General features: G+C 41.0%; 1 protein-coding gene across 2 annotated transcripts in view; it reads left to right on the top strand.

The window, feature by feature from the left end:
• tspan4a (tetraspanin 4a) overlaps nucleotides 1-18757 on the top strand; it is a 192308-nt gene extending 173551 nt beyond the window's left edge. For both annotated transcript variants that reach the window (XM_078794702.1, XM_058045907.2), the window contains 2 exons: nucleotides 9592-9675; nucleotides 18360-18757. In XM_078794702.1, coding sequence (XP_078650828.1) covers nucleotides 9592-9675; nucleotides 18360-18428 — 153 coding nt within the window. In that variant the 3' untranslated portion in view covers nucleotides 18429-18757. The remainder of the gene's footprint in view (nucleotides 1-9591; nucleotides 9676-18359) is intronic.
• Nucleotides 18758-26356: the final 7599 nt, after the last annotated feature.

Raw genomic sequence — 26356 nt, 5'->3', positions numbered from 1 at the left:
GCACCATATCATATCGGATTGCATTGATTTGAACTAAATGATTATCGCATTGTATCGCATCGTGAAGAGGGTGAATCGTTTTGCATCCTATTGCCAGAATATTCCATATATCGTTAAAGTATGGTATCGCTGGCAGTGCATGGAGATGTGTATCGAATCGTCGTCAATGCTGAGATTCACACCCCTAACATGTCGTATTCTGGTCAATAGATCACTAGTCAGATCACTAGTCAGTAATTGTTTAGTGAGTTAGGCACAATGATCCCTAATAACAACGCAGGTTTTTGGCCATAACCCACAACAAGACCAAACTCAACTCTGAACCCCCAACGTTACTGAACAAGTTTATAACAACAAACATGAGCACGAGTCTTATTTATGTGTTAAATGGCTTCCAAGTGAAAGGTAACTCAATGTCTTTTTTTGGGATGGCAAAGAAAATAAATATTCTTCAATGGCCAAGCCAGCGTGACCAAGAAAAAGCAGCTACTGAAGAGCGAAAGCCTGGCAAAGCACTGTTGTCAAGTCGTTTATTGGTACTCTGTGTAACCATTTAAATGAACACGGCAGAATGGAACTGTGATGCGGCTCAAGATGATAGAATCTATGTTTACATGTTCCTCTTCAAAAATGAAAGTAATAACATTCACAAAGCACTGCACTTCTGTCTGCTGGTTCTGGTCACACTCCAGCACTTATAGCATAAGAGGCTTGGAGAAGGCGACATTTTTTTTTTTGCAGAATGTTTGCTAATACATGGAATAGTGCTTTGGGAGTTGTTAAACTGGGACTGGAGGGACTGATCCACGCATGTTATTAACAAGTGGAATCAGCATCTTGTTAATGAAGCTTACTCATGAATTGGGCAATTCCGTCCAAATTTGTACTCCAGTAGTATTTACTGTATGTATGTATTTATTCTTTGTATGCAATTGTATTCCTTTTATATTACTTTCATTACATTGTAATCTCATTTTTTAATCCTTTTTTTAATGCTGCACAAGCAAGATTGATATTTTATTTTTCCAACACCTTCCTTTCCTTTCACACAGGAAGTGAACAAACTTTAAAAGACCAAATATTAGCAAACCAAAATATTGTAAGTGTTGATGTGAAAGATATGTCAAAGCTGTTTCTTTTCCTTAGATTTTCTTCACGGGTTCTTGGGAAGTACCGTATATTCCGGACCCCAAGTCACAGTTTTCTTCATGGTTTGGTTGGTCCTGCGACTTATACTCCGGAGCGATTCATATATGTATTTTTTTCCCACACTGACAGCCGCGACAGGCTTGTGTGCCAATGAGTGTGTTTGTCATGCTGTTGCACTTCATGTATGAAGATACGTATAGAGCTGCCGTGGTGTAGTAGTTAGCGTTCTGGACTTTGGCGCAAATACCCCATGTTTGAATCTCCACTATTTTTTATTTATTTTATTTTTATTTTACCTTTATTTACCCAGGCAAGCAAAAACAAATTCTTATTTACAAATGCAGCCTGAACAAAGAGCAAAAGCACTTTGACGGGAGAGGGGAGTGCTGAAAATAAGAACAACATTATATATAATGACAAATATCAATACAGTAAATATGTAATAGAAAAGCATCAAACAACATTAAAGCAATGGGATATGGCAATAGGCCTAATCAGCAAGTGCATGAGTCAGATGGAATTAGTTGCAAGTTTTGTTTAAAGACAGAGAGAGATGTGAAGGCTGAAAGTTTTCAAGAGTTTTGTAGGGTGTTCCAGTCATTAGCTGCAGCAAACCGGAAAGCGATGCGTCCAAAGACGGTACGAACTTTGGGAATGGAGAGTTTGATGTGATTACTGGACCTTAGATTGAAAGCAGAGTGAGAAAGATGTAAGAGGGAAGAGAGCTAGAAGGGTGTGATGCCAAGTATGGTTTTGTAGATGAGCTGGAGCCAGTGACGGAGTCGTCTGGTATGGAGTGATGTCCAGTCTACCAATTTATATAATTCACAGCGGTGAGTGGTGAAAGAGGCGCTAGTAGCAAAACGGATGGCAGAGTGGTGAAGAATATCCAGCTTCTTCAGAGTGGACTAGGAACCCATCCTATAGATGGTGTCAAAATCAATGATTTTTAACTACGCACATATCAATCTATTTGGTCATCAAGTCTATATTGCAAATGAAAGAGCTATCAATATAGGTCATAAAAATGCTTGCTATAAAAATCCTGCACACACCGTGTATTTTATATATTTTTTTTTATTAATTTTTTTTTGGATTTAGCGCCTTTTGGCTGAAATGATGGATTTAGCGCCTTTTGGCTGAAATAAATTTGAAGTCACCTTTAACTTCTTCAATGCCATTGTTGTAAAAGAATGTAAGGTGCTTTAATGTGCTATGCTAATAAAATAATTACAACACGGAAGCCATTCTCAACATACAATACACCTCCCCCAGCCCCCTCACACACACATGCACTCGTTCACCTTTACACATTACAGAAACAAAATGTTATAACCTACCACTAGTACACTGTTACTGATAAAATGTTGTTAAGATATTATAGCACACATTAACATCATCCACATTCCATGATGATCAGCTTTAACACAACTCAACATACCCAATTATACAAGACAATGGTACAAGACATGTCATACATTGCAGGTGCATTCAACCTGTAGGCTGCAGTAGAGCGACACATGAAAAATAACAATTTGCAGACAATAATAAAAATTTTATTAAAAGCAGTGCTCATATTTGACTGCCATGAAGGTGACAGTGACAAAAATCTTCTCATTACAAACTCTTTACATTGTATGTTTTTTAGTACAAGTAAAATAATGTTTCTCATGAAAGTTGGAGGTGTCAAGGTAGAGACATGCCTTTTATGGCGTAAAAAAAACTTCCATGTTGCAGAATACTGTAAAAACACAATTTGTGTTCTCCTGAATTGCATAACATACTGTAACTATCATACGTGTACTTAATGTACACAAACAAAACAGGATGCGCACTGAAACTGGCTTTCCGTATGTGCAGTGCCCATTGTATTCTTCTCTCTGATTGGTCAGATTATCAATAGATGGGAAACTTGGGCCAATCAGAATAAAGAATAAAGAAAGGGATTTAGCGCCTTTTGGTTGAAATCTGAAATGGAAATAGCGCCTTTTGGTTGAAAGCATAAATTTCATATCACTTTTTTTCATATTCTTTAAAATGATTTCAAGACCAAAACATGTGATTTGGATACACATGACAGAGGTCTATTAAACTCATGAAAAACATGCGACTTAGTGAAAATTGGATTTAGCGCCTTTTGGTTGCAAGCTCTTCATATGCCATCAAATAACCGCACACATGGTTGATTTTCCGTCTTTCTGGGCTCCCTTGTAACGCTAACCCTGCATGTACAGTATCTGCTTTGTAATATAAGGTGTAACACGTTGTTATATGTCTTGAACTGGCATATCAACCCTGGCTTTCCCAACATGATTTATACATTTTCAGATGCAGCACAGAGGCGCGATGGGGTTCAGATGAATGAATAACACGGGCCCACTGAATTACTTTCCATATTGATCCAGCTGAGAATTATTTTACCTTGTGCCCAGAAAAATATCTTTTTTTTTGTTCCGCTGTGTTTCAGGCAGATGTGAATTATGGAGTATTTGTTCTCTGTGCCTCTCAGTTAATTGATAAGAGAAATTGTATGAATAGCACAGTCAGTAATCTGTCTGCAGAAGTGAATAATCCAATGAAAACGGCACGGCTGTATGATGGTCATGATAGCACCTCTGCCGTCCCTCGCTGTGCCACATGGTGTTTTCACTGATCAAATAGAAGCTGACACACATCTTTGCAATGTCTAAAAGATTGCATTCCCTCGGGTAACCATTTGCCACCTGGCCTTTTTGGCAAACACTGCTGGCATCGCTTGTAAGTCAGCGTTCACCTTTTCTTTGGCACTCTTTCTTCACTGTGAGGACACTTCCTTTTTATCATCTGTGACCCAGGAGGGCAGCGCTCCAATCCTCCTCATTTTCATAATTACTGTATCATTCTCTTCTTTAGACTCTAGGTGGCTCAGGGACATTAGACCCAGTTTCAAAAGGGATTGTGAAATGTGCTTGAGATACTGGCGAAAATGTCCCAGTGTCAGAAAATAGAGATGCTCTTGTAGAGGGGGAAGAAATTGCACAGCGCATTCTGTTGGAAATGTCAATGGAAAGTTCACGTAAGCTACATGAGGTTTAAAGAGCGTGGGGAGATAAGGACGCTGCCTAGGGAGATCTTATTCCTTTCTAAAGGAGCATCTCCTGAATCTAAATGTGTTACCAAGTAAAATTGCACACAATACATGAGAGCACCCTGCGTGAAGCCACAATAGCCACGTTTACATGAGGAGTTTTTCTCTTTCCGAATGGAATCTTTCCGAATGACCTTTCCGAAAGCAATGGTATACATGGAAAGGAATATTCCAATTGCGTGTCTACATGCGCCGCTATAATTAACCAGAATAGTCAATGGGGCTAATATTTTATAATTAAGCTTGGCACTTGTTTTATATACGTAGATATGTATTTTCTTTTTTAATAAAAGTGGACTATAGAAGGGTTTAGATTCTGTTCCACAGATGGCGCTAATGGACACGAAAGCTGCTTGCTAACCGCCAATAAACAACAGAAGAAGAAAAACACCACGAAGAAGAACGCACCCTGACAACTTTCCGTTTGAGCGGTACAAGATACCTCAACCGGATTGGGGAAAGGAATATTCCACCCCTGTGAATCCCATTATATATTCATTCGGATTGGTACTTTTCTTTCGGAATGAGGTGTATACGAAGGTTACATTCTTTCCGTTTGAGCAAATAAACCGAATGGAATTGGAATATTTAGGTCCATGTAAACGTGGCTAATGTTGAAGCATAGTTGTTTAGACATTTTGGCAAAATATTCATTCATTCATTCATTTTCTACCACTAATCCTCACGAGGGTCGCGAGGCTGCTGGAACCTTTTCCAGCTTTCTTCGGGCGAGAGGCCCCGGACAGGTGACCAGCCAATCACAGGGCACATATAGACAAACAACCATTCACACTCACATTCATACCTATGGACAATTTGGAGTGGCCAATTAACCTAGCATGTTTTTGGAATGTGGGAGGAAACCGGAGTACCCGGAGAAAATCCATGCACGCACGGGAAGAACATGCAAACTCCTGTACACCACATCATAGAATACATTTTGATCACAGCTTAGGTCCGGCCAGAGCCAGAGCCAGAACCAGAACCAAGCCAGAACCACCACTGAGTCAATATAAGTTGAGATACTACACTCAGGAGTTTCACAGATGTATTGGAATGTCGGAACTTTTGTTGAGCAAACAATCTTTTACCTTGACCGTGCAACATTTCAGTTCTTTTTTAGATATATTTGGGTCCATGTAAACGTGGCTAGTGATGATGCTTCTAGAAAGACTTTCTGTTACAAGATGGTGGAGTGTGACTGTAAGAATTATTGCTATTCATCTGTAAGAACTTTTGTGAGGGTTCTTTCACACCAACATATTACAATCCTGCCTAGGTGAGCCTTGTTTTTTGTACTCGGAACACCAGATCTGCCCAAAAGACCACCCTTCCAGCCTCACTTCCTATTTGACTGCACTGAACAAAATAAGCGTCTCAGAAAAGTAGCTTCCAACAAGTGAATCACAAAATGAATACCGGATCACCATTGGTACGAGCCTGGAGTTTGAAGATGATCACATCCTGTAGATGTTTGATATGTGGGTGACAGGCGATGGGCGAGCATGAATTAACTTGACACCTGACAAATACGAATACCAGCACTCAACACAGATGCAATAACGTCATCAAAGCTCACCTTGCCTTCATTCACAGCCAGCTTCAGCATTTGGGATCAAAGATGAACTGGAAAAATATTATTCTATTTGTCTAAAGTCTAAAGTTCCCTTTGTTACACTACTATGGTGAGTTCAAGGACCACTGAACAAAGTGGATCGACCATCAAACCCTCACATTTTTAGTTTTTTTTAAAGCATATCTAAGCCAATTGTTTTTGTATTATTGGCCTAAATCATGCATTTCCGAGCATAAAAATGGCTAAATGAATAAAAATACAAATAAGTGGGCCCTGGGAAATGGCAGCTAGCTAGAGTTGACTGTTAGCTGAGTGCTAGCAGTAGGTTAGCAGTGTAAAGAATGGCAGCAGCTCCTGTGTGAATTTTCACTGCATGTGTTCTCTGCTTGTTAGCAAAACCATTGAAGTGGATTGTGAGTCTCTGCTACTCTGGTCTCTATGTGTCAGTAACGTTACATTGATGAGATAATAGTCACCAGGAAGTACGCTGTCAAGTGTAAAATGCTAGATACATGTCTGGTGTGAAATTGGGATTAGATGGCTTACTTTTTATTATTATGTCTACTACACTGGCTAAAACAAGAGTAAAGGTCATGATGGGGGTTTTATAATGGTACAAAAACTTATTTAGAAGGTCATAAACAGGTTCTCTATGCTCTAACTATGAAAATATTCAATTTATTAATATTGAATTTCACATAAATCGTGGTTGGGACCCAGTTAACCGCGATAAAGGAGGAATGACTGTAATAACACAAAACAACATAAGCATGCAAAAAATATGGGACCCTTATTCTATAGTATATATGCTTTATATATACGTACTATACTATGCTATGCTGAGACTATTTTGACACTCTCCTATGTCTCACTGCCATCATAAGCTATACAGGCTCACTCAAAAAAGGGGACCGTTTTTATTACATTAGCATGAGCCCAAATAGCTCTCCACTTTAACTCATTCTATTGCAGCCATTTTTCAAAATTCAACCCATTTTAGACAATTTTATCAGATTTTTCAAGATACACAGAATATTGTGTTCTATAAATAAATACCAACAAAAAAGACTCTAGTCTTTCATCAGGAAAAAACAAAGTTAGTTTCTACCTTTTTCCGTTCTTTAGTAATCAACCGTAGAACATAGGTAAGTTTCAGGAAAATGTCAGTTCCCAACAAAAAAGGGGTCGGAGAAAAACAGCTTTTTGTGAAGCATAACTTTCACTTTTTTCCGTTCTTTAGTAATCAACTGTAGAACATAGGAAGGTTTCAGGTTAAATATCAGTTCCCAACAAAAACAACGGGGCGACAAACAGCTTTTTCTGAAGCCTAACTTTCATTCATTCATTCATTCATTTTCTGCCACTTATCCTCAAGAGGGTTGCGGGAGGTGCTGGAGCCTATCCCAGCTGTCTTCGGGCGAGAGACGGGGGCATACCTTTCACTTCCTCACAATGTTTTTTGCTTTTGTGACGACTAAAATATTTTAACAACAACATAAACAATACAAAAAAGTGTTGTTTTACATTTGTAAATCATTTATTTACCAGTGGAACACCATGACCTATTGAACTATTTGGAACTGAAAACTGCGTGTGAACACGTCGGCGTGCGGGTGCATTCGTTAAACTGTCCCCACAATGCATTATCTTCTGCACTCCATACTTCTCCATGCTCTCGTACTTCCTCCTTGCTGTTGAGTGTTAATACATGCAAATGGGCCATGCCGAGCTCTTTAAACTGCTTGTAAAGCGACCTCTTTTATTGTGGACTTGCGTCATCACCTCTTTTTTGCCTGTCGCGCAAAAAAACTAAAAGACACACACACATAATATGTACAGTGAAGAAAATAAGTATTTGAACACCCTGCTATTTTGCTATTTCTCCCACTTAGAAATCATGGAGGGGTCTGAAATTTTCATCGTAGGTGCATGTCCACTGTGAGAGAGATAAACTAAAAAGAAAAATCCAGAAATCACAATGCATGATTTTTTAACAATTTATTTGTGTGATACAGCTGCTAATAAGTATTTGAACACCTGAGAAAATGAATGTTAATATTTGGTACAGTAGCCTTTGTTTGCTATTACAGAGGTCAAACGTTTCCTGTAGTTTTTCACCAGGTTTGCACACACTGCAGGAGGGATCTTGGCCCACTCCTCCACACAGATCTTCTCTAGATCAGTCAGGTTTCTGGGCTGTCGCTGAGAAACACGGAGTTTGAGCTCCCTCCAAAGATTTTCGATTGGGTTCAGGTCTGGAGACTGGCTGGGCCATGCTAGAACCTTGATATGCTTCTTACAGAGCCACTCCTTGGTTTTCCTGGCTGTGTGCTTCGGGTCGTTGTCGTGTTGGAAGACCCAGCCACGACCCATCTTCAATGCTCTGACAGAGGGAAGGAGGTTGTTCCCCAAAATCTCACAATACACGGCCCCAGTCATCCTCTCTTTAATGCAGTGCACTCGTCCTGTCCCATGTGCAGAAAAACACCCCCAAAGCATGATGCTACCACCCCCATGCTTCACAGTAGGGATGGTGTTCTTCGGATTGTACTCTTCATTCTTCTTCCTCCAAACACGCTTATTGGAATTATGACCAAAAAGTTCTATTTTGGTCTCATCTGACCATAAAACTTTCTCCCATGACTCCTCTGTATCATCCAAATGGTCATATGCAAACTTAAGACGGGCCTTGACATGTGCTGGTTTAAGCAGGGGAACCTTTCGTGCCATGCATGATTTCACATCATGACGTCTTAGTGTATTACCTACAGTAACCTTGGAAACGGTGGTCCCAGCTCTTTTCAGGTCATTGACCAAGTCCTGTCGTGTAGTTCTGGGCTGATTCCTCACCTTTCTTAGAATCATTGAGACCCCACGAGGTGATATCTTGCATGGGGCTCCACTCCGATTGAGATTGACCGTCATGTTTAGCTTCTTCCATTTTCTAATGATAGCTCCAACAGTGGACCTTTTTTCACCAAGCTGCTTGGTAATTGCTCCGTAGCCCTTTCCAGCCTTGTGGAGGTGTACAATTTTGTCTCTGGTATCTTTGGACAGCTCTTTGGTCTTCGCCATGTTACAAGTTAAAGTCTTACTGATTGTATGGGGTGGACAGGTGTCTTTATGCAGCTAACGACCTCAAACAGGTGCATCTGATTCAGGATGATACATGGAGTGCAGGTGGACTTCTAATGGGCAGACTAACAGGTCTTTCAGGGTCAGAATTCTAGATGATACACAGGTGTTCAAATACTTATTTGCAGCTGTATCACACAAATAAATTGTTAAAAAATCATGCATTGTGATTTCTGGATTTTTCTTTTTAGTTTATCTCTCTCACAGTGGACATGCACCTACGATGAAAATTTCAGACCCCTCCATGATTTCTAAGTGGGAGAAATAGCAAAATAGCAGGGTGTTCAAATACTTATTTTCTTCACTGTATATGTGTGTATTGAATTAATTTATTAATTGCCATTGTTGTACTCGCCACACTTTCAATTGTACCTTTTCCTGCACAACCTAATCACAGTATGCTCTATAATAACACATTTGTGTGCTTTGCTGACATTTAATGCCTAATTAGTGAATTATCACAGACTTGTGTAAATAAGATTGGGTTGTGAGATTTTTTTGAATAAAAGGGTGGCTTTGCCCCAAAATAAAAAAAAAATAAAAATGTTGAATTTGTCGAACTGTAACTTCACAGTCTCTTGTGTGTTTGTGTGTGTTCCCACAGCCGTGCTACGAGCGAGTGAAGGACTGGCTTAATGAGAACCTGGTGGCCCTGTGGATCTTTGCTCTATGCACAGCACTTACTCAGGTAATTAGAGGAAGTCCCATGAGTCACTTCTTGATATTTTCATGTGCATTCAGTCACTCTGACTTTTGGTTAAGTAAAGCTAACATTTCCACTGTCCTTTGAATTAAGTGCTGCTGCAGGCTTTCTGTGGACGGCAGGGGCGTAGTAGCCCTTTTGTGTGTGTTACCACTGAAGACCACATAGGGAGGTTTGACATTCCATAAAACTCTTTTATCACCTTTGCAGCCGATTGGAACGTGACACGCCTACACAAGCGATAACGTGAACGGCTCTGTTCTTGAAGGCATCAATCACGTGGTTGTTCCTCTGCTGCAGCTGCAGGATCATTTGTAGTCCCTCATTAGACTTTCAGTGCTGCTTTGCGTTTTCTAATGCAGCCAAATGAAACAGAAAGTAGGTGTAATCAACTTAACAGAGTTAGAGCGTACATAGAATGATGGCTCGTGCAAAGTGATGTGATGTATTACCCTGCATTTCAAAGAGAAGTACCTGAACTCACAAACTAAGCCAATTGAATAATTATCCCAACATGTTATGTGCTGAATATGCAACTTTAACAAAACGCTTATTTTGCCAAGCTAATGTTAATACATCTCAATATAATTTCATACTAATAGGATGCATTGTCTCATCAAATATAGTGTTTATTAATATTCTTAGATATGGCTATTTATTCATTGCAAAATGTTCAAAGGACAGAGTGGGCAAAATGCGCTGTTGTGGACATCAAGTTGAAATATTAGCAGAATAAAGTCAGAATTCAAGCTTCAAACACAGGATTGTACAGGATGGCAGTTGTAAACAAGTGACACTGGGGACACCAGTGTAGGTAGGATTGCAAGGTTTATAGTGTGTCTTTTTGTCTAAATATGCCATGTTGCAACATGGACACCTGTGGCTTACAGAGTCCCGCCTATATAGAGTATTTGGGGGTGTGGCTTACATTCAGTGCTGTGCAAAAGTCCCAGGCCATCACTCTTTATTGTTGTTTATTGTTCTAATAGTTTGTTTTTTTTAAACAAGTTACAGCAGGGCTGTATGGCGGTCGAGTGGTTAGCACGCAGACCTCACAGCTAGGAGACCCGAGTTCAATTCCACCCTCAGCCATCTCTGTGTGGAGTTTACATGTTCTCCCCGTGCATGCGTGGGTTTTCTCCAGGTACTCCGGTTTCCTCCCACATGCCTCTTGCCCGAAGACCGCTGGGATAGGCTCCAGCAACCCCATGACCCTCCTGAGAATAAGCGGTAGAAAATGAATGAATGAATGAAAGTTACAGCAGTTAATAAATGAACAGACACAAAGCAGAATAGAGACATAACACATCAATCAATGAGAAATACATAACATTTTTGGTGAGAGTCATTATGGCAACAAAGCTAAAGCATCCGCTCCTGATCTGATTTCAAGTCCCGATCCGATACCTGGACAATATTATTATAGATCAGGGGTCCTATAAATATAGAAAATATAAGTATTTACAATATTTGTAAATATGAGCATTTATGTACGCTATAGTTGTATATCAGGGGTGCACACACTTTATCAGCATGCAAGTCAAAATGATCTACCGACATAAAACATATACATAAAATCTAACTGGAACATTTTGAAATACAATTGTAAGTACAGTAAAGTCTCGTTATATCGATATTCTCAAGAGTCGGAAAAAATACCGATATAACCGGACTATCCATATATCCGATCCTGCGCCGAACTGCATTAAAAGTGGGCAATAATGCACTCGACATTGTTCTATAGTATAGACATTGTTCTATAGTATAGAACAATGTCGAGCAGCTTAAATCAATCTTTGCTTAAGGATTTCAATACCAAAAGAGAACACGGCGAACGGCTGCTTCCAGTCAACTTTATTTTTCACACTTCCACCACCAGAGCACAGCACACACACCGATTCCCGCACTTCCTGGTTCACAGGTCATGCTCAACCCGCCCCACATAGCTGGCCAAACACATGCCTGCAACAGAAGAACCAACTGCGTTCGTGGTTTCTCTCGTGTGTATAGAATCTATACACACGAGAGAAACCACGAACGCCAGCATGTACATATGAAAAACAGTGATTATTGCAAGCGATAAAAAGATATCTGAATACAACAATACTTCTGTTGCAGGCATGTGTTTGGCCAGCTAAGAACCAATTTGTACGCTTGTGTCTTCGTTGGAATAGGTGTGTATGCTATGTCAGTTGGTTCTTCTGTTGCAGGCATGTGTTTGGCCAGCTATGTGGGGCGGGTTGAGCATGACCTGTGAACCAGGAAGTGCGGGAATCGGTGTGTGTGCTGCGCTCTGGTGGTGGAAGTGTGAAAAATAAAGTTGACTGGAAGCAGCCGTTCGCCGTGTTCTTTTTTGGTATTGAAATCCTTAAGCAAAGATTGATTTAAGCTGCTTTTGTATCGATATAAGCAGACCAAATTGGCTGGTGGGAGATGAAAAGGGCATCGTAGTAACCGGATTATCATAATAACTGGGTATCGTACTAACGGAACTAATTATATCATAAAAGACTAGAAATTTGCCGGGAAATGAAAATAGTATCGTAATAAGTAGTAATTCGTTAGAACCGATATCGATATAACGAGACTTTACTGTATATATGTTGTATTTAGATTCACATTTTCCAAATGTACAGTTATTCCAAGTAGTTGATATCATAATGATATTCAATATGGCAATAAAGATAATTACACATAATTCCTCAATAGTCATGTACATAACCCGAGTATCGATAATATGTAGTACACAGTTTATGTATTACATCATCATTATCAATATACTAGCACTTTTTTAATGTAGTGTCATGATGGCAGGACATGGTGTGGATCCATCCACTCTAGAAGATGGCAACAGCCTACAATTCATGATAGAGATGGACTGGTTGTCTGAAGCAACCTTTTCAGTGATCTCCTTTGCTTTGTCACTCTCTTGGGGATATTTGTCATTCCTCCCAAAGTTCACAGTTTCTTGCCTTGGCGTCGAAGCCTTTTTGTCCCTACCCTTGCTAAGCATGTCATACTCTGTCTTATTTTTGGCAGATGCAGCTCTTATTGTGCCATTGTCATTTTGCAGACTGTAGGACTATTTTCATTTACAATGCAGAAGTAATTGCACATGGCTGAGATAGCTTTGTTTACGTTCCAGCTTGCTGCAAAAACAAAGCACTTTATAGCATTTGCCGTAAAAATTGGCCATTTTTCTGTTTCAGTTATTTGGTTCCCAGTTCAGGTTTGGTGGCCTTCTGCACTCCAGTGGCATTTTAGTCATATTTGGTCATTGCTATTGTTAAGCTCAAACAACATACAGTATCTAATGGTGGCCCAATACTGTATACAATATGTAAGACACAACGACACACCAAAATAGAAACCAGAAGATCGAGGAAGGGCACTTCTGTGCACAATGCACTCAGCAAGTGAAGTGACCATGTCACCAAGCTGACCTCCTGAGCAGGAAGAACACGTGGTCTCCATCCAGTGTCCTGCTGAAGGCCACTTTGCTATGCGAACACGGAGAGCAGGAGATTGGATTTGCTGAAGCTGCAGTTTAACCAACGACCTGCCGGACCTCCCAATCATGAATCATCAGAAATGTGTTGCGTTCCCTTGACTTCCTCCTGTGTTTAATGAGTGGGAACACCTCGTGGGCCTTGTGCTTTTTTGGTGATGTCATTCTTTTCGATTTGTGCCTTTGGGGTCAACGCTGTAATGAATGCATTAGTGCATAGCATGAGCTCATCTTCATCGTCTTTGATGAAAGATAAACTAACTTTAAATCAGGACTGTCCAAAATGTGGGCCACCTACAAAAATAATAATACTAATGCTGTAGAGGCTGCGATTGGCTGGCGACCGGTCCAGGGTGTACCCCGCCTCTTTCCCGAAGTCAGCTGGGATAGGCTCCAGCTCACCCCTGCAACCCTAGTGAGGATAAGCGTCATGGAAAATGGATGAATGGAATTCATTGAATACACTAAACTCTATCCAATATTATTGATGTAAAAATAAGATATCGGATCATAGTGGTATTGATTTTCTGCAGACAGTGATATCGTCCTGCTGCACACAGCAACAAGCTTGCTAGCTCAGTATGAACTGTCTTGGAAAATTGCCCGATGGAGAGGAGAAATAAAGTGCTCAATGAGAGATCTGTCTTTTATGGGTTTATTCTACAGACGGAGACAGTTGCTGCAGGTAGGAGTCTACCTACAAGCAAATTTGTAGCCAGCACATTGGGATCACCGGACCGGATACCTGCCATTTCGGCACTTGGCCTTACCAGGAATTGTTTCCCACCCCTGTGACAGAAACAGAGCACACACAGGCTGATTGGTACAAGTGGTCATCAATACAAGTCTTGGATTGCTTTTCTACGGCAGAATCAAACCTAAACACCGCTGCAGTGCTGCAGCTTCTTTTCTCCAGCAGTTGATACTTGATGGCCTCTATGGTCTCACCCTGCAATCACAATGTATGTGGGTTTTCCTTCCACATTCCAATTGGCCACTCCAAATTGTCCATAGGTATGAATGTGAGTGGGAATGGTTGTTTGTCTATATGTAATGGTAATGGTAATGGTAATGGTAATGGTAATGGTAATGGTAATGGTAATGGTAATGGTAATGGTTTTATTTCATTTGAACATGCATCAGATTCCAATTGAGTGCATCCCATAATCAGTTCCCAGTTCCACATGTCCAAAAGGAGTAGGAAGAAGCAAAGCTTATTAAATCCTACCCCTCCATCTGGTACTTTTACAATCAGTAACTGTTACATTTGTTCACTTCCTGCTTTCCATAATACAGTTTAGTTTTTTGTTTTGTTTTGTTTTATTAATAATGATTTAGTAATAATGATTCCACATACTGAAATGCTATGGCTAGCATAACGTAGTCCTAGCATAGAAGTGTTTCAAATGTACTTCTTCCCTGAGATCATATTTCTCCTCTCTTGTAGAGAAGTATTGGATGACATTTTTAGCTAATTGCTTATTTTTAGCCTTATGCATTATTTTAGCTGTTTGAAGATGAACTATATCAGCAAGTTGAAGTATTTGTGATTTTAGAAATAAGGAGTTAGTATGTTCTCTGTAGGCGGCATTATGAATTATCCTTACTGACCTTTTTTGCAGTACATTTAGTGAGTTCCTTTTAAGTCTTTCGTAACTTTGGACATATCATTGATGTACAAGTTGAACAGTTTTGGCCCCAGTATGTGTCCTGTGATTGGCTGGCCACCAGTCCAGGGTGTACCCTGCGTCTTGCCCGAAGACAGCTGGGATAGACTCCAGCACGCCCGTGACCCTCGTGAGGATAAGTGGTAAAAAATAAATGAATATCTATCTTTTGCTGTGGATGTACTACAATACTCAAGACGTGTCGGTTCGACTTTCAGGCTGTTCTATCAATCTTTCATCACCCCCCCCAGCACAATCAAGCCTGTCCTCTGTCTTGTATTGCATGCAAACCGAGATCAACCTTAATGATGGATGATCACATCCATGCCAAGCCCACACTCATCAACAGTCCACAGTGTGGAATTATATCAGTTTTATTTTCAGATTCTAAATATGGAATTTGTGACGCTCCCAGTATTATTTGAGATTTGTATTTCTCAATGTATTAAGATGAACTTGTTTTACGTGTTGATACATATTGCAGTATTTGTCCTATTTTGCAGAAACCATGTTTATTTGTGAAATGAATCCAATGGCATCACAGCAAAAGAAGCATAATATGTTTATAATTTTTATATAGGCAAGATATGTTTATATAGTTTTTATTGCAGGATTAGAATTAGCTCAGACAAACAGGCACAATAATAGCATAGGCTACTGTTGCGACGATAACTCACGCCAAGCCAAAACGCCATTTCCACAGACTGATACAAATGTTATCTATGTATTAAATGGCTTCTTTTCTGTTATTATGGCTACCATATAGGGTAATACAAATGTAAAGGTGATTATAGGGGTGTTATTTCATGTCTAGAGGGCTCTTATAATGTTAAACAAACATATTTAGAAGGTATGGGTGCGGCAATACACAAAATACACAGTTCGATTCCATTTCACGCCTGAAGAAATGTGAAGAAATGTGTACTACACTGTACTACTAATTCACTGTACTACACATTTCTTCAGGCGTGAAATCGAATCGAACTGTGTAGTACAGTGAATTAGTAGTACAGTGTAGTACAAGCTGTCGCCTGCTGCTTTTAGCTGGTTACCAAGAGTTGTGATGAGCTCACAAGCTGAGCCAATTAGGAGTCTCCCATCGTTTTGGCCGTCAAATTTGGAGGGAATTTTAGGGTACCAAAGTACAGTAAAGTCTCGTTATATCGATATTCTCGGGAGTCGTAAAAAATACCGATATAACCGGACTATCCATATATACGATCCTGCGCCGAACTGCATTAAAAGTGGGCAATAATGCACTCGACATTGTTCTATAGTATAGAACAATGTCGAGCAGCTTAAATCAATCTTTGCTTAAGCTACGTTCACACCGACGCCGAATCGATGGCGAATTAAATTGGCGAGCAAAGCGGCGGCAAAGCGTAACAAAGCTTAATGAAAGCGTAAAAGACCGTAATACAGCATAAGAAAGGTTTGAGCAATTCGGGACATTCGGCAAGAGCGCCAAAATTTTTTAAACTGCTTAAAAATTTGAGGCGATCTGTCACGAATTGCATAAAGCGGGGAGAGCGTATTAAAGCTTATCAAAGCGTCACAAAGCTTATCAGAGTTTTGCTCAAAGCGTAGGAAAGCTTAACAGAGCTTGGTTCAAAGGATCAATGGATCTGCTGCATCTTTATATATTGTAGCGTCGTTGCCGACGCTATGGAAATTACACGACTGCGATCGCTAACAAGCTTTTTATTGCACAACAATAATACTGGCTACTGTCGGCCGTAACCACGCCGTTGCAACCACCGCCAGCAACACAACAGTACTTCCTCCACCAGACACGCCCCCACCCCCTGGTGCATTCACAGTCACCCGGAACAGTCGGACACCCAAGAGCACAACGTCAACATGAAAACGTCAGGGTCGCTACAATATGCTCTGGATCAGAGGCGGGATGCAGTCGGGATCTCGAAATTTTCCATTGCGTAACAGAGCTTAACAGAGCCTATCAATGCACAAGAGAGCTTGATAATCGTATCAGAGCGTTATATAAAGCGTGATAAGCGCACCAAAGCTTATCAATGAGTATTAAAGCGTATCAAAGCGTGATTTAAAGCGTAACAAATCCTGATCAATCGGCATCAAAGCGTGAGTTGCCGTAGCGATTCGGGAAATAATTTGTCGCCTAAAGCGGGAACGAATTTCGTATCAGAGCGTATCAGAGCTTAAACATATCTGAGGAAATCGTGAGATTTTTTGAAAAATGACGCCAAATTCGTCGCCGATTCAAAGCGCGACATTCGGCGTCGGTGTGAACGTAGCTTTAAGGATTTCAATACCAAAAAAGAACACGGCGAACGGCTGCTTCCAGTCAACTTTATTTTTCACACTTCCACCACCAGAGCACAGCACACACACGCAGATTCCCGCACTTCCTGGTTCACAGGTCATGCTCAACCCGCCCCACATAGCTGGCCAAACACATGCCTGTTTCTCTGTTTCTCTCGTGTGTATGGAATGTATACACACGAGAGAAACCACGAACGCCAGCATGTACATATGAAAAACAGTGATTATTGCAAGCGATAAAAAGATATCTGAATACAACACAATTAAATACATGTATTTGTACGCTTGTGTCTTCGTTGGAATAGGTGTGTATGCTATGTCAGTTGGTTCTTCTGTTGCAGGCATGTGTTTGGCCAGCTATGTGGGGCGGGTTGAGCATGACCTGTGAACCAGGAAGTGCGGGAATCGGTGTGTGTGCTGCGCTCTGGTGGTGGAAATGTGAAAAATAAAGTTGACTGGAAGCAGCCGTTCGCCGTGTTCTTTTTTGGTATTGAAATCCTTAAGCAAAGATTGATTTAAGCTGCTTTTGTATCGATATAAGCAGACCAAATTGGCTGGCGGGAGATGAAAAGGGCATCGTAGTAACCGGATTATCATAATAACCGGGTATCGTACTAACGGAACTAATTATATCATAAAAGACTAGAAATTTGCCAGGAAATGAAAATAGTATCCTAATAAGTAGTAATTCGTTAACCGATATTGATATAACGAGACTTTACTGTAGTTCAGATAAGAAAAGACGAGTTGATGGAGTACTCTTGCTAGTATTGGAGATAAACTCCCAAACAAGTTGGCACCACCAAGTTCCCATGCTGCTGTTTTTTTTTTAAATGATCTCTAATAAATTTAGTGCATTCATGGTCTCACACAAAGTTGGAATTTTCCAAACGTCAGTACAAAGACGTGCATTTTCCCCACTCGGACGTTAAAAAAAATACTCCACAGGGAGCCACAACAAAGAGGCTGAAGAGCCACTTGAGGCTCTGGAGCCATGGGTTGCTGACCCCTGATCTAGTAAAATGATGTCTCCACAACTACTCCAAGTTATTGTAGCATTGGATGACTCCATCACACTGAGAGCTGTTGGTGGCCTATTCCCAACATTCCCAGTATGATGTAATGCATCTTAATGGTGCCAAAGTGAGCCATGAAGAGAGAAGAGTTGAACATGAATGTCTGATGTTTTCCAGATCCTGGGCCTGGTCTTCTCCATGACGATGTTCTGTCAGGCAGTCAAGGTGGAAACCTTCTACGCTTAGCCCTCCACCCCGAAGACCTTCAGTGCGTCTGAAGCAGGACGGATGCAGCCTTCCTCTTCCCAACCATACTCTTGCTCACTTTCAACAAGCACAGTGTTCTACCTTTGCTATCATTTGCTGTGTGTCAGATACTCATTCCTGTGATGCATTTTACCAAGCAGTATAATGAACACGTGTTAAGCAACGTAACCTGTTTTTAATGTGTTTGTTTTAAATTATTTTATGTTTTTATGTGTTTTCAAGCAAGAGGTTCAGTGAAGCGAGTGCACTGGTGAGGTGCTGCAAGTGCATGTCTGCCGCGATGGCGTGTAATAAATGTTTTGGATCTACAGAGCAGTCAGCGTGTCGTTACTCATCACGCAACGCTTGAGGCTTTTGGTGTGTAATCCAGTTGTATTTAGTATGTCAATGATGTACACCACAAAGGATAGCCATCGTGTAAACCCTCTGTAGTCTACAAGTGGGACACGTGTGGGTGGGTGCTGTGATGGAAGTGGAAGTGGCTCGTGCCTTGCGAGAAGACTCTGTAGTCCGTCTGGTCTCTGCTGGACGTTCCTGGGCGAGTGACTCCCAAGCGTTGAGGTTGATGTCTGTAGCTTTGAAGGACCCTTGAGGCAGTCCCTGAAGCGGTTCTTCTACACCTGATCCAGGACCTCTGTGTCCGGGATCTTGTCATGCCACCTGCTGCTTAGTAGGCAGCTCAGGTGGAATTGGTTTAGGTGGTTGACAGCACAGTGGAACCTCAGTTAGCGTCCGCCCTGGTTAGCATGTTTTTCAGTTAACTTGACCTCCTCATTCTCCAGTTAGCTACAATAAAGTCAGCTTCCTGTCAGGCTGTTAATACACAGCACGAGTCCCACAACAAAACACGACACGTAAGTCAAAACATCATAACAGAATGTCTCAACACAAACGCTTCATCTGAATGAAATAAAGCACGGACAACCAGTAGAAACTAACCATCCTCAAAAATAGGATTTTCACGTATTGAAGCATTTGGAAGCAGCATCTTTCCGGCGGGCTGGAGGCTGTTTTCCCTCCAGCCCCAATGCACACTTCAATGGCAAAGATTATTCAGCAGCGTTTGAAGCCTCCTCCAGCTCTTCTGACTTTTACCTCCACCTCTTACCTCGGGTCATCATCCGTAATCCATACTTAAAGCTCACTGGAGACGTATTGATTGAATTTTCCCCTGGAAAAAAAAGCATCAGGTTGAAACTTTCAAGTTGCTTTAACTGCCAAGCAAAAATCACAGTCACCAGGCTGCACGGTTATGAATCATTCCCTCGACTGAATTATTCACATATGCTGTGAACTACATGCATTCAAAGGATTATAAAAAGCATTATATCCCAAAGGAGACAGTCGCAAAAGTGTTAAAGTGCACACACGATAACATTGCACCTTCCTGAGGTCATTTGAAAAAGGGCGACAAAAACGTCATAAAGTGAGTCACTCCTGACGGTGCAGGCAGCATGACAAACAGCCTCGGCTCGTAAAGCAGCTTTGCTACATGCGTGGCGGCGCAAATGTCTCACACGGAGCTGAACAGACCACATCCTGTACGTATCGTTACAATTGTTCCTCCTGCCATGCAGTCATCATTTATTGATGAACTTCCATATTGCACAAAATACACTGCAGATGATTTGCCACTTTCACATGTTTCATTTGAGAAGCGCAAAAGGATAATGTTTTAAAATGGACTTTATTCAACACAATACTATGAATGATGATCAATACCCACCAATGACTAAATGACAGATCTTCTAGAGCAACTTGGTATTCTGCTTGAAGAAAATAAATATTGATGACGGGGCGGCATGGTAGGGTGGTTGCCTCCTGACCTGAAAGTTGCAGGTTTAATCCTCCTGTGATCATGTGGAAGTACAATATCTTTGGGCAAGATAGTGATGCTCCAGTTGGTCCTGATGCTGCGTCATCAGTAGATAAAAGTGCTGACAGTGTCAAAATGTTTGAGTGCCTTGGAGGTGGAAAAGCACGACACAAGTGAAAGACTTATCACTTATGGTTGGGATTTTAAAAGCATGACGTAACATGTATATTCTGGTGGTAGAATATATGTATATATATATATATATATATATATATATATATATATATATATATATATATATACATGTATATATACGTAAACTGTATATTCCTGGAAATAGTAGACTTTTTTTCTAAAAACTGATTTCCGATTTCACTTGGAACAATGGACATGGAACAAACTAATGATGCTAACTGAGGTTCCACTGTCACAGCAATCTGTGGGGACAATTTCTGCAAAACGTTATTTTCAAATGCCAATTTTGACATGAATGGACATGAACGCACATTAATGGCTTGTCCAGCATGTTTTCATGCTGTACGTTTGGCCTGGGGATTTGAGTTACAGGCGTAATGATTCTCCACCGGGGGGATTCAAATTTCACTCCATCATGGATTTTCAAAAATATATTCATTACTGAATCAATCTGTTCCGTGGTTGAATAAGACCTGTTATTGGTTATGAAAAATGCACATTTACATTTTTTTTCCCCAATAGTTTTTTCCGGAGTCGCACATTATCTGAAAGTATGCAGCCTATTCTCAGAGACACACAAATACAAAATGGTATTTTGTGTTCAAATGACAAATGGAAACAATGGAAAGCGCACCTCTGACTTTGGCCTTCTTATGTTCAGTGTTAGCCAGACTGTACACACATACAAATGTTATGAAAGTTATGAAAATATTCATACACTGTAACAATTATCTTTAGTTTTTCCAACAAAAAGAATGTACGTCCCATCCTTAACACATCACATCACATTTCATACAGTGCTCTACATACAAAGCAAATAAGAATTGACTGGAAAAATAACCGACTTATCATGGTGGGGTCTGGAACCAATTAACCACGCAAAACAAGGGATTACGCTCTGTTCAAGGAAATTGCTTTTGTCTTCTTTCTGTCTTCTTGTTTACATAGGCTCTAAGACTTCCACTGTCAGGCACATTTAAAAAAACCCAGTCCTGTGTAAACAACCTCTTGAGATCCATCAGGGTTACGGTGTCAAGTTGTTGGCTTTCAGAAACACCTGACTAGATTACAAATATTTCCTGTTTGGCTTTTGGAAGACATTGGTACAAAGCTATGCATGTTTTCCAGTGAATACGAAGTCAGTGATAATGATTGTGATGAATCATTAATGCTTGAGAGCAATTTGCAGTCTCATATGATGCATATTATTCATTATTTAAAGGTAAAATAATACATTGTTAATATATTTTTGGAATTAAACAACTATACATTATGCATACAATTATATAAGTCAACATTTTCAGGAAGGTTATGTCAAACAAGGGGCCTCTCCACATGACTCCACATACATTATGTTATGTTATGTGGCAGTTTTTCATTCATTAAAAAAACAAAAAATGATACATATCGGCTATAAAAGGCAAATATACGTAGGGTGTGATTTCAGCAAGAAGATTTTATTATACGGGTCCTAACAGTGTGAGTGCACAGCACACATGTCTGCAGCTTTGGTGTTGGGGTGGTGTTTCAGATGTTCTGGAGAAGAAATAAGTCTACTTTATGTGACCAGCGCTGGAAAAAAGTTAACACAGCCTCACAGCAACTGCATTATGAAACAAGAAATGAGAACTATAAATGAAAAGGACATTCTGCTCCCGCTGGCTAGAAGAAAGCAGCAGGAAAGGACTCTTCACTGGGAAAAAAACAAAACTGCAGCGTGGGGCCTTTCTGTCCAATACAAGGATGTAGAACTTGGAGGATGAGCAGGAATAGCAGCCAATGAGCTTGACACCATGGTTACTGATTTTATAAAGTGAAAAGACCTTTTCATGGAGGAAATTCTCTCAGAAATGTTGTGAATCCTAAAATATATATGCTAACTTCTGTGCAGCCTTCCTTTCTGCTGCTGTGGACTAGAAAGACAAAATCGTCAAAGGACGCATATTTAAAAGGCTTTCAAATTCATTCGTTCATTTTCTGCGGCTTCTTCCTCACGAGGGTTGCGGGCGGTGCGAGAGCCTATCCCAGCTGTCCGGGGTACACCCTGGACTGGTGGCCAGCCAATCACAGGGCACATATAGACAAACAACCATTCACACTCACATTCATACCTATGGACAATTTGGAGTGGCCAATTAACCTAGCATGTTTTTGGAATGTGGGAGGAAACCGGAGTACCCGGAGAAAACCCACGCATGCACGGGGAGAACATGCAAACTCCACACAAAGATGGCCGAGGGTGGGATTGAACCCTGTTTTCCTAGCTGTGAGGTCTGCGTGCTAACCACGCGCTAACCACTCGACCGCCGTGCAACCATGGCTTTCAAATTGTATTCCAAAATACGCAATATGGTGGTGAAAAATGGGTTTGTCCACCTCCTTATTTTTTGGCACACTTAAATGTTTGTGAGCATCAAAGAAATGTAAATATTAGGGAGAAAAATCCAAACCTACATGACCCTGCGTGAAAAAGTGACTGCGTCATGTTGCCCTCTTATTTTGGTGTGCTGCACTTCCTGTTGAAGCAGCTTGACCGCAGTGTAATTGCACACGGCTGGTGGCAATTACAGTACAATCAGGGGGTTTGAAAGCCCAGTATCACCAAAGGGACGGTGCTGGTTCATTGGGACTGACTGGTGTACCCTCACCTGTGCTGTCACCTGAACTAACATTTTGTGCCTGTTGCCTCTGCCTGATTGTTCTGTTGTCACAGAGCCATTTTGATTATGTCAAAAAAATGACTTTTACATACGCCCTGCTGCTGGGGTCTCTGCATCCTGGGGGGGGGTCTAGCCATCGACAGCTTCTCAGGTCATGACAGACTGCCCCCTCAACCTAATAACTGGTTAGGCCACCCTTAGCAGCAACAATTGCAAAAAAGCGTTTGTGATAACTTGCAATGAGTCTTTCCGTGAGCTGAGGTCTGGGCAAATTTCGGTGAGGAGGAACGTCGTTTGGGTTAGTTGCTGGCGCCACTTAGAGAGTTTGGCTCCTCAAAAGAGCCTCCTTGAAAAAAAATGAGATCTCTTCCACTGCACACTATCACCTGTCCATGGTTGTGTATGTGACGATGCTGACGCCACAGCCATCTTCATCACATGCACAGAAAGCAAGTAGGTTTTTTTTCAATGAGGCAATTTTGTGCGTTCCTCTTTTGAACATCGTTTCAAGCAGCCAAACGACTTAAGTGGCGCCACCAGCTAACCGGAATTACGTTCCCCATCACCAAAATCTGACCCAAACTGCGTGCACGGGAACAAAGTGGGGGTAAGTCACTGGGGATGTCATACAATTTCATGTCAACAAATCTGAACTGTTCCTTTAAGTGTGTGTCGAGGTGAGATTTAACCGTGTTTGAGTAAGAACAAAGCATTGATTGTGTGTCTCACAGTGTTTTCCCATCAGTCATATGTACGTGTTGTGCAACTCTGATTGTGCTATGTGAGTGTGTCAAGAATAACTGAATTCATCGGTATGACAACATCTAAAACTATAATGGAATTCAATAGAAACGATAACACAACACACGCAACACGAGGACTAACTTCAGCTCATAGAGCAGCTGGAGGATTTTGCTTTTTCTTTAGCTTATTTGTCTTGCAAAGACTCCCCCTTGGTGTGTTTGTCAAGGGACAGATTGTGTTGATATGAACAGTGGAAACTGTCATTTTGTACACTTCAGGCCATATTTATTTGGTTTTTATTCCCAATGGGAAATTGTAACTCTAAAGCTAAACAAACTGTTGCGGAAAATAATATACTATTCCTAAAACCTTACTGGTAGTTTTCATCCATATCTCACATGCTTTTAGCGAGCATTTTTAATGCTAGTGTATATTTTGCAGTCAGATGGGATATATGTGACAATCCCTTTTGAAGGATATGTTGCCACAGCCCGGAGCAGTTGGAGGTTTGGTACCTTGCTTAAGGGAACCATGGAATTGTTTAAAAAGCATCCATACCCAAACGTCATCCTGTTCAGTCTATAATGTCTTTTTTTTTTTTTTTTTTTTTCATTTTGTGTCTGATTCCTGGCCTTGAATCTGCTCGCTTGTGATCCAAAGCAATTGCATGACCACAGAAAATGGCCCTCACGCTGAAACGAAAATGAATATTAATGTATGAATATTTTCAATCCATTGTACTGGTGACCACTTTGTACGTTATTGATACTGTAGTGTGAATGGTTGTTTGTCTATACGTGCCCTGCGATTGGCTGGTGATCAGTCCAGGGTGTACCCCGCCTCTAATCCGAAGGCTCTAGCATACCCCCATGACACGAATGTGGAGAAGCAGTATAGCAATGGATGGACTTGCACCAAAACCCAAGGACTACCTACACAGGGCAGAATGTAATAAAGTGGAAGTTGGTCCCGTCGACAACCTGAACAAGTCATCAAGTCCTGGTCCACCGTGTTATTATTTATTACTAAAAAGTGCCTGCTGAAGTCGAAGTTGACCGCCAGGAATTCTGGGCAAGTTTCGGTTAAGTCGACTATCAATAGTCAGTCCTCGGGATGTCAACTGAAACGAGTTCCACAAAAGAGCGAGAAGTAACAACAGTCATCTTATTGACATGCATGGACGACAGATGGTATTGTACATACGTAGGTATGTGTGCACCATTTTCAACTGGAGCACAAGAGTTCCCGTTGACTCCATTAGTGGGGACATAGGGTTTCCCGCTAACAACACAGAAAACCTGGTCCAAACCCCAGAGTCTCCTCTCATCCTCCTGTTACCTCAATTCACCAAGTGTTCAATTCACCTCAGCGCTCCAGCAAACCTCTGTTTCCTTTCCCCCATCCATACATTATTCATTCCCATGTTCTCAGGCTTTCTCCCATCTTGTGCTTGATCAATAAAACATACCTGTGTGCTTGTTCCCTCACCTCTCCATCCGCTCACCTTGTTCCAAAAGCCAAATAGTGAGCCCATGTAGAGCAGATAAAACAGCATAGATGGATGGTCTTTTCAGTCTGGGCGAAATTGACAACAATTCAGGCCACGACACCTTTTGCGTGAGCTGGATTTTTAATTTGGGAGGCGCCATATATCCCCAAGTAGTTTCTCTGCAAAGCCACTAAGTGCTGCCGGAAGAGACACACACAAGAACCACACTTCTTATTTTTATTCTTTCACTTGAGAAAATAAAAAGTTCATTTGAGGAGACTGAACTCCAGGACGCCCACGGGTGGTTAAGACTGTCGTGGAACACTAAAATGGACTGAGACTTCACAAAGTGGTTTGTTCGTTTAAAAGGTGTGCGCAGGGGGGCTGCTGTTCACGTTTCATCTTTTCCACCAGGAAGAAGAAAGCATCACAACACCCACAATTGACCTGGTGAGACACTCGCATCTTGTGTTGTTAGAGTTAGAGAACGTTTTCAAAAAGGCTTACAGATGTATCTCGATATTGACGGACAGAGCTAGCCATTAGAAATGTTAAACATTTGGATAGCGATTGGCGGTTCTCATATGTTACTGTTTTAGACTTTTATGGCTTTTGGGCAGGCGAACAGCTCGTCCATCTCAGCCATGGAAGTCATACACCATCTGGACAAGCATAAGATAAAAAATATATGTTTTCACAGCCTTGGCATGTACATATAATAATAATGATAATAATAATCTAGGGTTGGGCGATAGGAACCAAAAATTCATGTCCCCATATATCTAGGTTGAATATCGATATACGATATATATATCCATAGATGTGGCATGTTGCTGTTCACTGGATTAACAATGCTGGCCTTTTTAGGCTTCCAAAATCAATACTCAAATTATGCAGATACCCATCGCACAACGAGACCAACCCATGTGCAATAAACCGTGACAACATGACATTACCTCAACTACCCGAGCACTAAGTCAATAATATAAATACATTTCTGGGG

Source organism: Doryrhamphus excisus, linkage group LG11 (genome assembly GCF_037039965.1).
Source record: "Doryrhamphus excisus strain RoL-2023G ecotype Guam linkage group LG11, RoL_Dexc_Guam_v1.1, whole genome shotgun sequence".
NCBI lineage: Eukaryota > Metazoa > Chordata > Actinopteri > Syngnathiformes > Syngnathidae > Doryrhamphus > Doryrhamphus excisus.
Note: the sequence above shows the minus strand (reverse complement) of the source record. Positions and strands in the feature narration are given on the sequence as shown.